This window comes from Corapipo altera, unplaced genomic scaffold (assembly GCF_003945725.1).
Source record: "Corapipo altera isolate COAL_440 unplaced genomic scaffold, ASM394572v1 61242, whole genome shotgun sequence".
Lineage (NCBI taxonomy): Eukaryota > Metazoa > Chordata > Aves > Passeriformes > Pipridae > Corapipo > Corapipo altera.
In genome coordinates, this window is record NW_020885007.1 from 613,918 (window position 1) to 629,133 (window position 15,216).

The 15,216-nt window shown below is 42.1% G+C and overlaps 1 protein-coding gene across 1 annotated transcript in view; it reads right to left on the bottom strand.

The window, feature by feature from the left end:
* The window catches only part of LOC113958804 (homer protein homolog 1-like), a 149,506-nt gene that overhangs the window by 89,038 nt on the left and 45,252 nt on the right, over window positions 1-15,216 (bottom strand). The window contains exon 4 of the mRNA XM_027667343.1: window positions 6,694-6,786. Within this exon, the coding sequence (XP_027523144.1) occupies window positions 6,694-6,786 (93 nt within the window). The remainder of the gene's footprint in view (window positions 1-6,693; window positions 6,787-15,216) is intronic.

Below are 15,216 nucleotides of genomic sequence, written 5' to 3' on the forward strand. Positions count from 1 at the left end.
CAGGTCATCAGGGCAGAGATGCCACCTATAGATGGGTGTGAGACCGAGGGGTGGATCTAACTATGGACACTATTTCCCGGGTTACCCATGATTGTGAGACATGCGCTGTCATTAAACAAGCAAAGATGCTGGGATAAGTATAGATATGGAGAGGCTTGGCAGGTTGACTATATCACACTGTCACAGACCCACCAAGGTAAGCACTATGTGCTCACCATGGTGGAAGCAACCACTGGATGGTTAGAGACTTATCCAGTACCTCATGCAACTGCCCGAAATACCATTCTGGGTCTTGAAAAGTAAGCCCTGTGGCAACACGGCACCCCAGAGCGCATTGAGTCAGACAATGGGACTCATTTCAAAAACAGTTTAGTTACTACTTGGGCAAGGGAACATGGTACTGAATGGGTATATCATATCCCATATCATGCACCAGCCGCTGGAAAAGTTGAGTGATGCAACGGATTGCTGAAAACTACTTTGAAAGTATTAGGTGGGGGGACTTTCAAAAACTGGGATCAGCACCTAGCAAAAGCTACTTGGTTAGTCAGCACTAGAGGTTCTGTCAGTCAAGCAGGCCCTGCCCAAACAGAGCCCCTTCATACTGTGGATGGAGACAAAGTCCCAGTAATTCACTTGAGAGGTATGTTAGGTAAAGCAGTTTGGGTTAACCCTCCCTCGAGCAAAAGCAAGCCCATTCGTGGGATTGTTTTTGCTCAAGGACCCAGATACACCTGGTGGATAATGAGAGAAGATGGGGAAACCCAGTGTGTACCTCAAGGAGATTTAACCTTGGGAAAAAACTAATTTGTATTCTGAGTTGTATGTTGCAGAAAAAGTCACCAGACGAGGAAGACCCGAACTAAGCTGATGCTCATGCTTAACGATGAGACCACCGTAGAAGACAAGACTTGTACAAACGCGGGATGTAGGTGGATAATGGGGATATGGGTGTGATGTAAAATGGTATGGAATAAGGGGTGGAGATTGTAATAGGTTTATGTAGTCAAATAGAACTTCCTTTTCCCAGGAGGAACAGGATATTCCGTGCCATGTTACGTCAGCCCAGCTATATAAGGGGAGGGAAAGTTAACTCGGCCTTCTTCTTCCTTCTGGGAACGGCTGGATAGACAGCTGCACCTGTCCGAGATGCCGTTCAGTGAGGGAGGTAGAATTCTTTTTCTGTTGATTTCCTTTGCCTGTGTGTCTGTAACGTTATTAGCTTCTTCCTTTCTTTTTCTCCATGTAAATATAAACTTTTGTTCTTGGTAAGCCCAGGATTTTTTTTTCACGGTTTTTTTTTCCTCCATCTCCCCTTGGGGAGGAGGGGGGGAATCTGCGCAGGCTTGGCGGACACCTGGCGTTCAGCCAAAGTAAACCACCACATCCTCGCAAAACTTTAATAGACATGTTAGCCTGGCCTAGCTCTCTCTGGTCATGGTATTATCTGGGAAGGAGAATACTCCAGTTATACCCAGGCATCTACACCTGAAAAACTTACTGACTTTCTTCCTAGCAGAAGGCATTGGTGCAGTTTTAATCAGCTCTCATTATGCCAACACATACATTTATGTTTTGGCCAACAAACACTATTTTTCAATTTCTAGTCACTGAAAAGTGCTTCCTTTAAAAAAAACCCACTGTGTAGCCCACATCCTAAGTTAGAACATTATAGGCTTTTCAGTCCCTGAATGTGGTTTAATTTTAATATTTTCTTTCCTATTATATATTTTTCCAAGTAATGATTTTTGCAGGAGATAAGTGAGTCATATAAGTTAAGTAGCTCATTTCAATTTCAAGATGTCTTAGTAGGCTTTTAATAATCAAGTGGTAACACTTAACTCTAAGATAGTAAAGTTTCATGAATAGAGTTCAGTGGATGTCATGGAGGGGTGACTATCCAGCAGAGGACTGGCTGAATTACAATATTTCCAAAAGCTAAGCACCTTCCATAGCCACACAGCCTTTTACCATCTGCATAGAGAAGAGATAAAACTGCTATTTACTGTTATTAAACTGAAGCACAAGCACAGTCTCTAGAAAGCCAGCAGCTCCTCTTCCCATCTCTTTGCCACTGTAGAAAAGTGAAGAACAGCAATCTCAGAAGAAATTGTATGTATCTGGTCATGATCTTACAAGATCAGGGTTTAATTTTAAGCCTGCACTTGAAGCCTTCAACTAGTTTACAAGGATAAGGTTTTTTGAAAGCCAGTACTGAATTTGATCCTATATCTCTAAGAAATGTTGCCCTTGACTTGGCCAGATGGAAAAACTCAATTCTTTTAAAGAAAATAGGATCTGGCTGTCATTATCACCTTCCACAAAGCACTGGTGTCACTTAACCAAAAATATTGCTCAACATTTTCATTACACTTTAAATTATATTAAGCATTTGCAGCACAACAATTGTTGAAATTTTGCTTTTATTCTACTGTATTTCTCACATAGCGAGAGACATATCTCACTCTGCAACTTGAATTATTGAGTAATACAGGGTTATAGTAAAACATTTTAATAATGACTCCAAATTCTATTATATTTAGCATTCCTCAAGGTATACAATGCACATGCACAAGTGTCTCCATTCTGCATCTTCTTATTAAATTCCTACTGATTAAAAAGCAGAAAATAATTAGCTTACACTGATTTATTACACAAAAATGAAGTGTTATTTATAATATAAATGTAAATTATTTATTTTAGGAATGTAAATTGTTATCCACTTTCGGGAAGAAAGTACTTATTTTATACTCAAAACTATTACCTTAAGTGTTAATACTTTAGATATCAAAATTAAATACTTTTACACAAAAATTTTACTGAACTGAAACTGAATTGAGATTAAAGTGTCAAAGGAGAGCAGAGCTGGCAAGATAATCAGGCACATTAATTATTTTATACAAATTATGTGGTTTGTCTATTATTATCCTCTGATTTGATAAACAGTTTTCACTGCCATTACATGAAAGGCATTATCAACCCAAGAGTTTCTTTGTTATTTCCTCCTCTTCCCAAACTACACTAGATGTTCTAAAAAACATATAACACATCTCACAAAATCTGATTTGCTTGTATCTTTAATCTAAAATTCCTACAACACTATTGTTAGATAAATAAAGCTAGAGCTTTATTAAAATATTTAACGTACAAATGCATAAAAACAATTTCAGTAGAAGAAAAACAAATGTGTAAGTTTCATCTAGGCTTATTTTTCAGTAAAGAACTTTCATAGATGTCTAGTTTGAATGAAATTCAAGTGACAAAGATTAATGCAGACAAACATCACAGTCTATATAGTACCTAAAGGTTTGCTTCCTGCAAATTCATGAGGGTCTGATCTGCATATACAAGAGAAGCATCAGATTCTACTGTATATTTCTTCCACCAATACAGGTTAATCAGTGCTCTCACACACTCACAACTATCCTTGCCTGGTAAATAATTTATATTTAAAATATAAAAATGTTGTGATACTAAAATTTTTCAGGCAATAGCTATTCCTAATATTATGGGAGGGTCTCAGAATCACAGAAGAAAGAACTGGAATATTTTGATTTACTTACCACACAATTTCAGAAATTAACAGAGTTCTTAATCTGAAATGACTGGGGTCACAAGAAATATCTGAAGAAAGATTCTGGCTTGGAAAAAAAACCCACAAGAACTGTGGTTCAGACTCCAGTTTTTCAGTTGGTTGTAAGACTGATGGGGTGAGGGTGCAAACCCTATTTGGTTGTATACTTGAACCTAATTACATTCGTTTAAACAACAAAGGGGGAAAAAAAGCAGTACACACACAGTTTTCAGCCTATTGATTCACTCTACTCAGTGAACTCCAGATCAAAGTGTTGCACTTTCAGTGCATAGGCAAGCCTGTAACTGAAAATAGGCCATGAACAAAATAATGCATTTTTTTAAGCAGCAATATGAGAAACATAACATATTTTATGTAAGTTTTAAAGGCATATTTTCCAGTTTTTATATGCAGTATCTTCCTACCTATTAATTTAATGCAGAATGATATCTGCAAGTCCAATACAGCAGAGGGATTAACAGTAGCTAACTGAGCTACTGTTATAGAGCTCACTACTCACACGCTACCTCCCAATGCCTTTCCTGTCAAAACTTCCTGTAAAAGCCCAGTTCCTATAAAGTCTTGACTGGCCACTGAAAATATCTCTTCTTCCTCTTTTCCTTCCCTTCTCTACCAAGGATCACTATATAAAAGGGAAAAAAGAGCTGTAAAATGATTGACAAAGGCAACACTGGAATTACATGCCTTGCAGCCACTTTTTGGCAGATAATCAAAATGACAGCAAGTGTTCCTTCAAATGTCTCTGGGGTCCCACCTTCCCTCCCCACTACCAAGCACCTGTCTTTCCCTTAGACATAAATTTCTTCAAATAAGCCCCAGTGCTATGGAAGTGCTGCAGTCTGTCACGAAGTCATCACTCCTCATCTGCTCCAAACTCCCTTCTTTCTGAAGAACTAATGAGAAGCATTAAGTATGTGAAGACTACTCTGCTGATGTGTCAGCACTTGCACTAACTGTATTTTGGAATAACACACTAACTTATCAACACAGCTAAAAGCCAAGAGATGAAAAGTAAGGCCTGAATATGAAATTATTCCTAAATGTGTGGTAAATAAATCACAGTTCTCAATGTGTATTATACAGTTGCTTGAGATAACATTTCTATAGCTGCCTACAGTATAAAATGTTAGGCTCCAAATAAAAAGGGAAATCTGGAAAATAAACAATATTAATAGCTCATATAGATTAAGAAAAAGCTTTAACCCTGGGCAACTGCTAGACTAAAGAATCTGAATGAGTAGCTCAAATTTATACCCAAACCAAATAAGTCACTCCATTCAACAGTTTCAGATTTAACTTCTGAGTGCAGATTATTAATCATCATGTCAGAAGAGAAGCAGAGTAGTTGTTTTGCCTATAATATAAGCAACAACTAGAGGCCTGGCTGAAGCATTTCACTGTCTATAAAGTCCAAGTGTATACTAGTGTGAGAGATCGGATTTGTATCTCACTGGGTTATTTATTAATTGGGTCGAATCAACCAACTTCTGTGTATGTGTCAGGGGAGGGGGCCAGGCCTCCAGTATTGGAAGACACATGGTCTGCAGCCAACATAGCAGCTCAGAAGGTACATGGCACCAGAGCCATGTGGCAAGAGCCTGTCAATCAAAAAAAGGTCTGCCTGGTAGCCCACCTACATCATGCCTCCTAGAGCCTCTGATTGGCTGATTTACTCCTCACTCTGGCTAGGAGGGCACTGAGTGGTCAATAAACTGGTGGTCCCACCTGGGAGGGGTGGCCACAGTGACCGGGGCATAGGTGCAGAGGGCTTCCATTTTCTTTGCCTTTCTCTCTTGGGGCCTGCTGCTATGTGACTCTTGGCAATAACTATTTTTCTCTCTTTTCCTTTCTTTCTTTACTCCTTTCCTCTCTTAATTTCTTTTCTTCCTTTACTCTTTTCTTCCTCTCATGGGTAACTTAAAACCAATGGGTGGTATTTCATTAGGTTGTGTGGGTTGGTGTTTGCTGGGTGCTTTAGTGAAATGCTTCTCCTTAGTTGTTTGTTACTCCTGTAAAACCTTTTGCCAAAATGCTTATTTTCTCACTAAATTAAAAGAAGTCCCTTGGGAAATGCATGTTGTGTGTTCTCTTTATGTGAATTCAAGGTATCAAAGAATCAAAGGCTCTGCAAAAGTTCGAGTGGGCAAACTCTTGGGAGTCTTAAATATAAGTAAAACACCCGGGTAGCCTGTGGCTTGAACCTGGGGCTTTACAACTAGATTATAATACTTCCATTATTTATGTATTTATTAATGGCAATTATGAGAAGTTTAGAGACAGTCAAGAAAACTAATAAAAATTAATGCCTTATTTTCTCCTGTTACAGTAGAGCGAACATTTTCCCTTTAATAGCAAAAGCCAACCTAGCACTGGGGCAAAATGCCTATTGGGAAAACACGAGGTTAGCTCATTGTGTATTTTTGTGGTTTCCACTGACTTGGAAAGACAACAGATGCAGCTTTCTGGTGGCAATAAACCTATTTGTACAGCATGTTGCAAACTGACTGCCATCCTTGTTCCATCAAAGATCATGAACATACTGCAGTGCAAAGCACTCAAGGGATGCACTGATTCAATGAATGAGGATGCACTCTCCAGAAAAAAAAAGACTCAGCTGCATTAATCCTACTCAGCTCAGGAACCCCTGCTGTAGTTTCAAAGCTGCTTCATCCTCCAAGAGGAGGAATTATTTTTGTGTTCACTATTACTTAAAAAAGTAAAAAAACTTCAATTTTTGTTGTAATCAGTGCATCACCTGAAGTTTCATAGATACAATAAGAAAAACCACAAAAGGTCTTTACTCTAGATTTACTTACATAACTGCTCACTGCCTTTACTCATAACCTATTTTCTGGGGAAAGCTCAAAGAAAGGGATGAGAGTAAACAAAAGGACAATTTCATATTAAAGCAAACCCCTTTGACACTTCAGCAAAGTATATTAAATGCATTCTTAGACTTCTTGACACTTCTAGCTGACTGCTGAGAGAATTCAGGGAAACTGTGAAGTACTCTTAATTTTTAATACAAGATGTGTATAAGATACGGTAAGTAGAACAGACTATGAAGTACTAGGCTTAAATCGGGCAATAAGACTCACTTGAGAGGGTGTACTTGTTAGCTCCATCTTTTCTTGGGATTTTTCCTTTGCTAGTCGTGCAGCTTCTTTGAATTCCTGAAATTTTTCTGCAAACTGAAGGTACACATTTAAAAAAAAAAGGTAAAAGAGAAAAAGTAGGTGTGAAGTAATTACATGCAGAACAGAATGCTGTACTTAATATTTTACACAGTCAAATTCTGTCAGTAGAATTTTTTAATTTTTCTCCTTATTAGGTACTTATTTCAGATAGTTACACAGTGGCATACCTTTTAGACATAATGTACTCTGTTTATATGACAGGAAAATTATGATGCAACAAAATTTAATTTGTTGCTAATACTGTTAAAAAACCCACCTCATATATGGCATATAATAGTGATAAGCTGCCTTGCACAGCTACTTTCAGATTCAGGTTTTACTGTTTTCCTGACCACAAATGATCTGGTTCTGAAGCCTACTATGGTCACTATTAGCCTAGAGCCTTCAATGGGCTTCATTCTTTCATGACTGAAAGAACACTAATTTCTTCCCAAATTTTAACAGCATTTATAATTTCAGTAGCTAATTAAGAAAGCAGCAGTGGGAATATTGAGTCAAGTTCATTTCTTGATTGTTCACTGACATGAATCGAGTTAAAGAACAAATTAATTGAACTAAACACTCATATATACCAAACACTAAATACAAGAATTTCACATTGAACTGCCATATGAAGCTTGATTTCTCTGCTACACGTACCTCTTCCAGAAAATAGCTAAAGCAGCAATTTAGAAACGCACACTTAAAATTGATAAATTAAATCAATTTATTAAGAATAGGGCCTAGATTCTCTGGCTAGAGAAAAATTTGGCTTCATAGATCTCAGCTTGACACTACACTGTTATAGTAGCCAAGCATTCATTTTGGCTTGCTACTGCTTTTATACAAAAAATGATCTTTTTATGATCAGTTTAAGACTGATTACTCTGCAAAAACATTGGAAACTTCACCAACACCTTCTAAATCTCTCCAGCAGCAGCATACAAAGAAATTGTTTTGCACTACACGTATTCAAAAGGGATGATGGCTACCTTTGTGTGACTCAGTCTCCTCAACTATTTTCAATCAGAACTTCACTTCCTATCCAGGATCTAAGAAACCCTATTGCCTTTAAACTACTTCTCCTGGTAGGCTATTAGTTTTTGAGGAACTATCATTTCTCTTCACTGATATCCTATATTTTGGTTGTCAGGTTATTTTAAAGCATATGTTTCCTGAATATAGAAGGAGACAAAATATACCATCCAGAAACTCTAATTCAGTATCAAAAAAGGCCAATGGCATCCTGGCCTGTATCAGGAACAGTGTGGCCAGTAGGACTAGGGAAGTGATTCTTCCCCTGTACTGGGCACTGGTGAGGCCACACCTCGAGTACTGTGTCCAGTTCTGGGCCCCTCAGTTTAGGAAGGATGTTGAGGTGCTGGAGCATGTCCAAAGAAGGGCAACAAAGCTGGTGAAGGATCTGGAGCATAAGTCCTATGAGGAGCAGCTAAGGGAGCTGGGGTTGTTTAGCCTGGAGAAGAGAAAACTCAGGGGAGACCTTATCATACTCTACGATTCCCTGAAAGGAGGTTGTAGCCAAGTGGGGGTTGGTCTCTTCTCCCAGGCAACCAGCAATAGGACAAGAGGACATAGTCTTAAGCTGCACCAGGGGAGGTTTAGGTTAGACATTAGGAAGAAGTTCTTCACAGAAAGAGTGATTGGGCATTGGAATGGGCCGCCCAAGGAGATGGTGGAGTCACTGTTCCTGGAGGTGTTTAAGAAAAGACTGGATGTAGCACTTAGTGCCATGGTCTAGTTGACAAGGTGGTGTTAGGTCATAGGTTGGACTCAATGATCTCAGAGGTCTTTTCCAACCCAGTTGATTCTGTGAAATCTTTTAGGTATCACTGACTTCTGTCTGATTCCTGATGGAACAATCTTGAGGTGAATTTGTGGTCTGACATATTGAGAAAAGGTCTAATGAAGATAAACAAATGTTTAATAATTTTCTTCTATACTGTTTGCACATGAAGTTGATTAATGTTATTTTTATACAGGATAGTCTTGCTCCACTGATTCTCACAGTTCCAATAATCACCTAGAAAAAGTTTACCACTGTTTCACTCTATCCTAGTAATCAGTTTAGGAGGACAAAGGTACATGAACCAAAGAGTAATAGTCAAAAATTCAAACACTTGATACATGCTTTGGAAATCATCTGCTTGTTTAGAGTGACATAGTGTCATAGGTTTGAAAAGAGATATTGAAATTTTTTCCCAATGTCTGCCCCACCTCCCCCATCTGTTTCTTCTGGGATGGGGGGGGGAACGGAGCAAAGCTGCATGCGCTGGGCAGTGCGGGAGTGGGGGGAGGGCGAGCTCTCTCGGGAAACACGGTTGCTGCAGGGATGGCTGGGTTTGGTTCACGGACCGGACAGAGCGGGGAGCCTGGTTTTGGCCGCCTCCTTTTCTTTTCCTGAGAGGAAATTTTTTCCCCCAGGGGACACCTTGCAGGGGATGACTGAAAGAGAGAGACTGACCCATCTCAGAGCCAGGTATTCTGCTTTCAAGACTGCCTGTGGGAGAAAGGACTCCTTCATCGCTGGCTGTGATGCCATCGGCTGCTGGCTGCTGCGGGCACACACGGCTGCAAGCAGCTGTTGAACTGCCAGGACAGTCCTGCCTTCCCCCTTCCTTCCCCCCGCCTCGCCCTGGGTTGCCACAGGTTTCTTCCCCCGCACCTGGGGAATTGGGACTTTGTTTTGTTTCTTCTGAAAGTTTGATTGCACCATTTGTTGTTTATTCAGATTTTGTTAATAAAAAGCTGTTCTTTTCCTTTTCCGCACTTCCGCCTGAAGTTTCTTAATTTCTAAGTTATAATCTTATTAAACTAAGACATTTATTGGTGCCCAAATCGTAGGGCTTGACTAGAGGAAAGGTGGAAAAGGAATAAACCCTCTTGTTTAATTACCTGTGTATTGCATATAGACACACCATTAGCCATCATGTGGTCCAACTTCTTTTGGCATTTGGTGGTGTATATGGTCTTTCCATTTATGGATCACTTCTTAAAGATGGACACCATGGCTGCAACAGTTGTGGCTGCTATTAAGTTTGTAAATTGATACCAGTGGCTGAAAAATTCTGGCCCCGTAGTTCTCTTGGAATATATATAAATGGATGCATTACTACCACAACCTAGGTTACTATTTTTGGGGGTTTACTGATAATGGGACCTATTTTGGGGGAGGAATGCAGGCAAATGCTTTTTCCCAACCCTTCACCCACTTCTCATATGGCCCTACCACAGTAGCTTCTGAAGGGTTGATTTTCCCCCAAATGTTAAAAATATTCTATTCCTGATGATGTTTTTGCTGTGTTTGTTCAGTGTGGCCTATCCAGCATTTAGAGACGGGGTGAGGTTGTCTTTGGTAACTGCCCCAAGACCTACTCCAGACACTAGGGCCCCTACCGAGGAACCTGCCCAACAGCCTGCCACTGTCCAACCACCTGGCACAGTCCAATCACCTGCCACGGCCCAACAGCCTTCCCTAGACATAAATCACTCTGATTGGATGGCAGCATGAGAGGAAATAGGCCAAGTGCTGAAGGAATACTCTCCCCCGATTGCTTGGAAGCTCTCCCCTGACCAAACACAGATCCCCTGTAAGGTTGCTGAGTGCCTGAAAGAACATCGGTCCTTAAATTCCAGAGATGGACAGCTTATAGCAATGTGTTGGACCTTAGCCCATGCTTACCGCACCATGGTATGGACTGGGCAACACCACCTACAGTCAGAAGGGAAAGATAGTGGAGTAGAGAAACCAATAGACATCACAAGTGCTCAGTCCCCAGTCATGCCAGAAGGGAAGTCACAGCCAGCGGAAGTGGCCCCAGTGCAGATGAAGAAGAATAAAGAAGTCAATATGCCCAGTTAACGAGGATGGGCCTTCACAACCAGTGGAGGGACCAGAGCCTGAGATCATTACAGAATCCCTGTCATATGACCAGCTCCACAATATGCGGAATGACGTTATTTGACGCCAAGACGAGCCCATTTTGACCTGGCTGATTTGAGTGTGGGATCTTATGGGTGAAAACTTGCCACTTGATGGCAACGAAGCAAGGTATTTGGGATCCCTGGCCCAGGATGTGGGTATCGAGCAAGCATTCATGAGGGAGTCAAAGCCCCTTTCTCTCTGGGAGTGACTTCTAACAGGTGTGAGAGAGAAGTTTGTTTACAGAGACTTCCTGCAGCAGCACCATTATGAGACAGCCTGGAAGACCATGGAGGAAGGTATCCAATGCCTAAGAGAAATGGCACTGTTAGAGACACTTTTTGAAAAGGATGGGCAACCCAGCCACAACCCTGACAACGTCAGGTGTACGTCACAGATGTGGTAGAGCCTTTCACAGCAAGGGCCACCCATATACACCAATTTCTTGGCATCATTGCACTTTGGAGGAAACAGAGAGACAGTGGGCTCTGTAACGAATAAACTCCGGATGTACGACAGCATGGTCCATACCCCATTATGGGCCCATATCTCCACTATAGACACAGTGATTGAGAGACAATAGAGGAGATGAAGGAAAACAGGTTCCACATGGCACCAGTGCGAACCAGAGCCTCTGAAGTCAGAGCCAGATATTCCCCAGTTAGAGAGAGCGGACAGACCCCAAGAACTGAGCTGTGGTATTTCCTAGTTGATCACGGAGAAGACATGAGACAGTGGGACAGGAAACCTACCCGTGTCCTAGCACCTCGAGTACAAGAGTTGAAGGAGAGAGAAAAAGGGAAGCCCATGAGAGTAAGTGCAGTACCAGTATCTCGTGGACAAGGATCTGACCTGCTAGAAGGTTCCTCCCAAATGTATTCACAGGGAAAGAGCTGTGATGGCCCCAACCAAGACCAGTGTTAGAGGGGCCCTGCCTCTAGCCACATAGAGGCACAGGACAACTGTGTCTATTGGACTGTGTGGATCCGATGGCCTGGCACGTCAGACCCACAAGAATACCAGGCTTTAGTTGACACTGGCGCTCAATGCACGTTAATGCCATCAGGACATGTGGGATCAGAGACTATTTCCATTTCTGGGGTGACAGGAGGGTCTCAAGAGTTGACTGTTGGAAGCTGAGGTGAGCTTGACCGGGAAGGACTGGTAGAAACACCCCATTGTGACTGGTCCAGATGCCCCATGTATCCTGGGCATTGACTGTCTAAGGAATGGGTATTTCAAAGACCCAAAGGGACATGGATGGGCTTTTGGAATAGCTGCTCGGGAGAGAGAGGTGGCTAAGCAGTTGAATTCGTTACCTGGCCTCTCGGAGAACCCTTCTGCTGTGGGATTGTTGAAGGCTGAGGAACAGTGAGTGCCGATAGCCACTTAAAATAGTGCATCATTGGCAATACCAAATGAACCAAGACTCTGTGATCCCCATCCATAAAATGATCCGTGAGCTGGAGAACCAAGGAGTGGTCAGCAAGACCCACTCACCCTTCAACAGCCCCATCTGGCCTGTGCATAAGTCTGATGAAGAATAGAGATTGACTGTGGACTATCGTGGCTTGAATGAAGTCACGCTGCCATCAAGTGACACTGTGCCAGACATGTTGGAGCTCCAGTATGATCTGGAGTCCAAGACAGCGAGGTGGTATGCCACTGCTGACATTGCAAATGCATTCTTCTCCATCCCCTTAGCAGGAGAGTGTAGGCTGCAGCTTGCTTTCACCTGGAGGGGCATGCAGTACACCTGGAATCGATTGCCCCAGGGGTGGAAACAGAGTTCCACCATCTGCCACAGACTGATCCAGGCTACACTAGAGAAGGGTGAAACAGAGCAAGGATTTTTAGATGCTGGGATCCTGCTCTGAGAAGTTCACAGATCCCACTCTGAGGAACGCTGCATTTAGGTTAAAATGACAGACAGAGAACATGTGTTAATGAGATTAGTTAAGGGAGAGAAGGTACCAGGCTCCGAGAGGCCTGCCTGCGCTTAGTATGCTCTATTCTAATGAAAGATAACAAAAAGGTTGGCCTAGTAGTCATAAATTAGATAGGACTAATTTGGGGGGGGTGAAGAGCTGAGTAAAGGGGTTTTTAGCAAGACTTTAGCACGTAGTCAGGAAGAGTTGGAAAGTTCATGACGAAGAAGAGAAAAGAAACAACCCTCATGAGGTTGAAGAAACAGGAACGACCCCCAGAAATCTCCCCAAAAGGATGACTCCACCTCAAGCTCTGCCTGAACCCTGCCTAATATGAATATTATAACTAGATGATGTAATTTTAATGAATATTCACGTAAAATATTGTAATCTCTCACCAAAACTGTATAAATTACCTGACTTTTCACTGAGAACTTCGGAGCTAGTTTGTGCAGCGATAGCTACCCAGTGCCCCAGTGTTGCTCGAAATAAATACCTTTGCTGCTTAAAGACCAAATTTTGTCTCTGAGCAGTTATTTTCTGCTGGTTTTGGCATCAATTTTGGTGAGCCAGGCAGGAAGGGTCTCCGTCAGTGCTGGCATCCCGGGGGCCTGGGGACCCTCGTGGGGCCCCCGACTGGATCTTCTGTCGCCGAGTCTCCCCTACCCCCTCGAGTTCACACACCGGTGGACAAGGACCTCCTGCTCAATATAAAAGGTATTTATATTTCTTTGGTTTAATATTGGTGGAATTTGCCCCATAAGATGAGACAGGACGCTGTTCTTGCAGGGTTAATTAGGAGGGACGCCTTCTATTTATCCTGTAAATCCCAGATTTGGTTTGCATTGTGTTAGTTTTGGCCAAATACTGTTCATTTTTACTTGAAGATTTGGGAGGCTAACAATCCTTAAGTTTCCTTTTGAACTGTCTTAAGATTTGGGTAATTAAGTTTCCTTTCGATTTTCTTGAGACAAGGACTTTAGGACACAGAGAGCTTCCTTTCGATTTTCTTCTAGTCCTGCTAAGGAATTCCTGGAATGCGGTAGCTGGAGATAATGTACTGTGGGTCTCTTTGTTTTGTTTCATTTCACATGCTGCTTTGCTCTGTGCTAACAGTTGGGGTTTGTGTTTGTTTGTTTACAGGAAGTAACCCCGGTAATCCCAAATGAGTAACTCTACTGTGCCGTTTGAAACCTAAAATTAAGATTTGTACTTTTGTAACTGTGCATTATACGAGAGATTACAATAAATACATTTTAGGACCCAAGGAGACGCAAGGAATAAGGTTAACTCAAACTTTGAATTTGTATTGCATTAGGTGTGGTGATAATCAAAGCTTGGAAGAGACCAAGGGAGCGAATCCTATTGTCAAACAACTGATAGGTACGTAATTTTAAAGATTCTCTCAAATTAACAGTAGAACATACGTTTTTGTGGTCTACAGCGACATTCTGTGGTTTTATGTGGTAAAGCAATTTGACTGTGTGTAAGCTATGTCTTTCACGGTCTACAGCGACATCTTGTGACCTTAAGTGGTAATGCAATTGGAACATGTAAAACAGAAAATTTTAAAAAACTTAACAGGTGTGCAAGTGTATGTGTGTGAGTGTGTCTGAGATGCAGTGTCACTGCGAAGCGAGTGGGAGTCCCAATCTGCGTTTCCGAATTGCCCGCGAGGGCATCGGCCAGAGAAGGACGAAGTGAAGGACGAAGTGAATGCTAATTTAATCCATGAAGTGGTGGGATAAATTGAGAAATACCTTAAGATGGTGGAACAGATTAAGGAAAGTTTTGAAACTTAAACTAGAGTTTGATTATTGTGGTGGGGGGAAACAGTTTTCCCCTGAAGTTATAAAATGGTAAATCCCCAGGGGGTGGTGACCCTTGAGGTTTTACCCAATGAGTGCTTCTGCAAAATATAAACATATCACAAGTAGACCGTAAGAGAAGAAAGGTAGTTGTGGTTGTTGTAGGAGAAGTAGCCATGTTGTAGAGCCACGAGGAGAAGCAGCAGCAGCCCCACTGGGGGCTGCCCCCCCCCCCCAGCCCCCAGCTGGGGGGCTGCAGGGACTTGGAACAGTGTAAAACTGGGCTAAGTACCTGTAGCTAGAAAGCTAAAGAAGTTTTCTCCACCGTGAGTGAGCAGACAGAGCAGCAGCAGAAGCAGCGGCAGAGCAACACTGGCCGGAGGAAAGTGGCAGGGAACCAACAGATAAGAACTGAAGAAGCAGCAGAAACAAACATGCAGCTGAGCAGGAAGACACAGAGTTGCCTGAAGGAAAGAGAGCCAGCAGCAGAGAGAGAGAGTGTTTGGGTAAGAACTGAACCAAAGACCCCAAACTCCTTTTGTGACCTTTCCTAAGTGGAGAGGATGGACTCCTACTGAATGGAAGTCCTAAATGCAGCAGCACTGCAGAGAGGAGCTGAAAAGCTCAGGTATCCTGGAAAGCTGGACTGGGACGATTAAAGGAATGCGGAGGGGGTGACCTTGGCCCCCTTCGCCGCTGCTGCTAAGCTAAGCTAGCAGCCTGAGATCAGAGCACAGAAGCTCTGGTAGAACTCTTGAGGTAGAGGCCT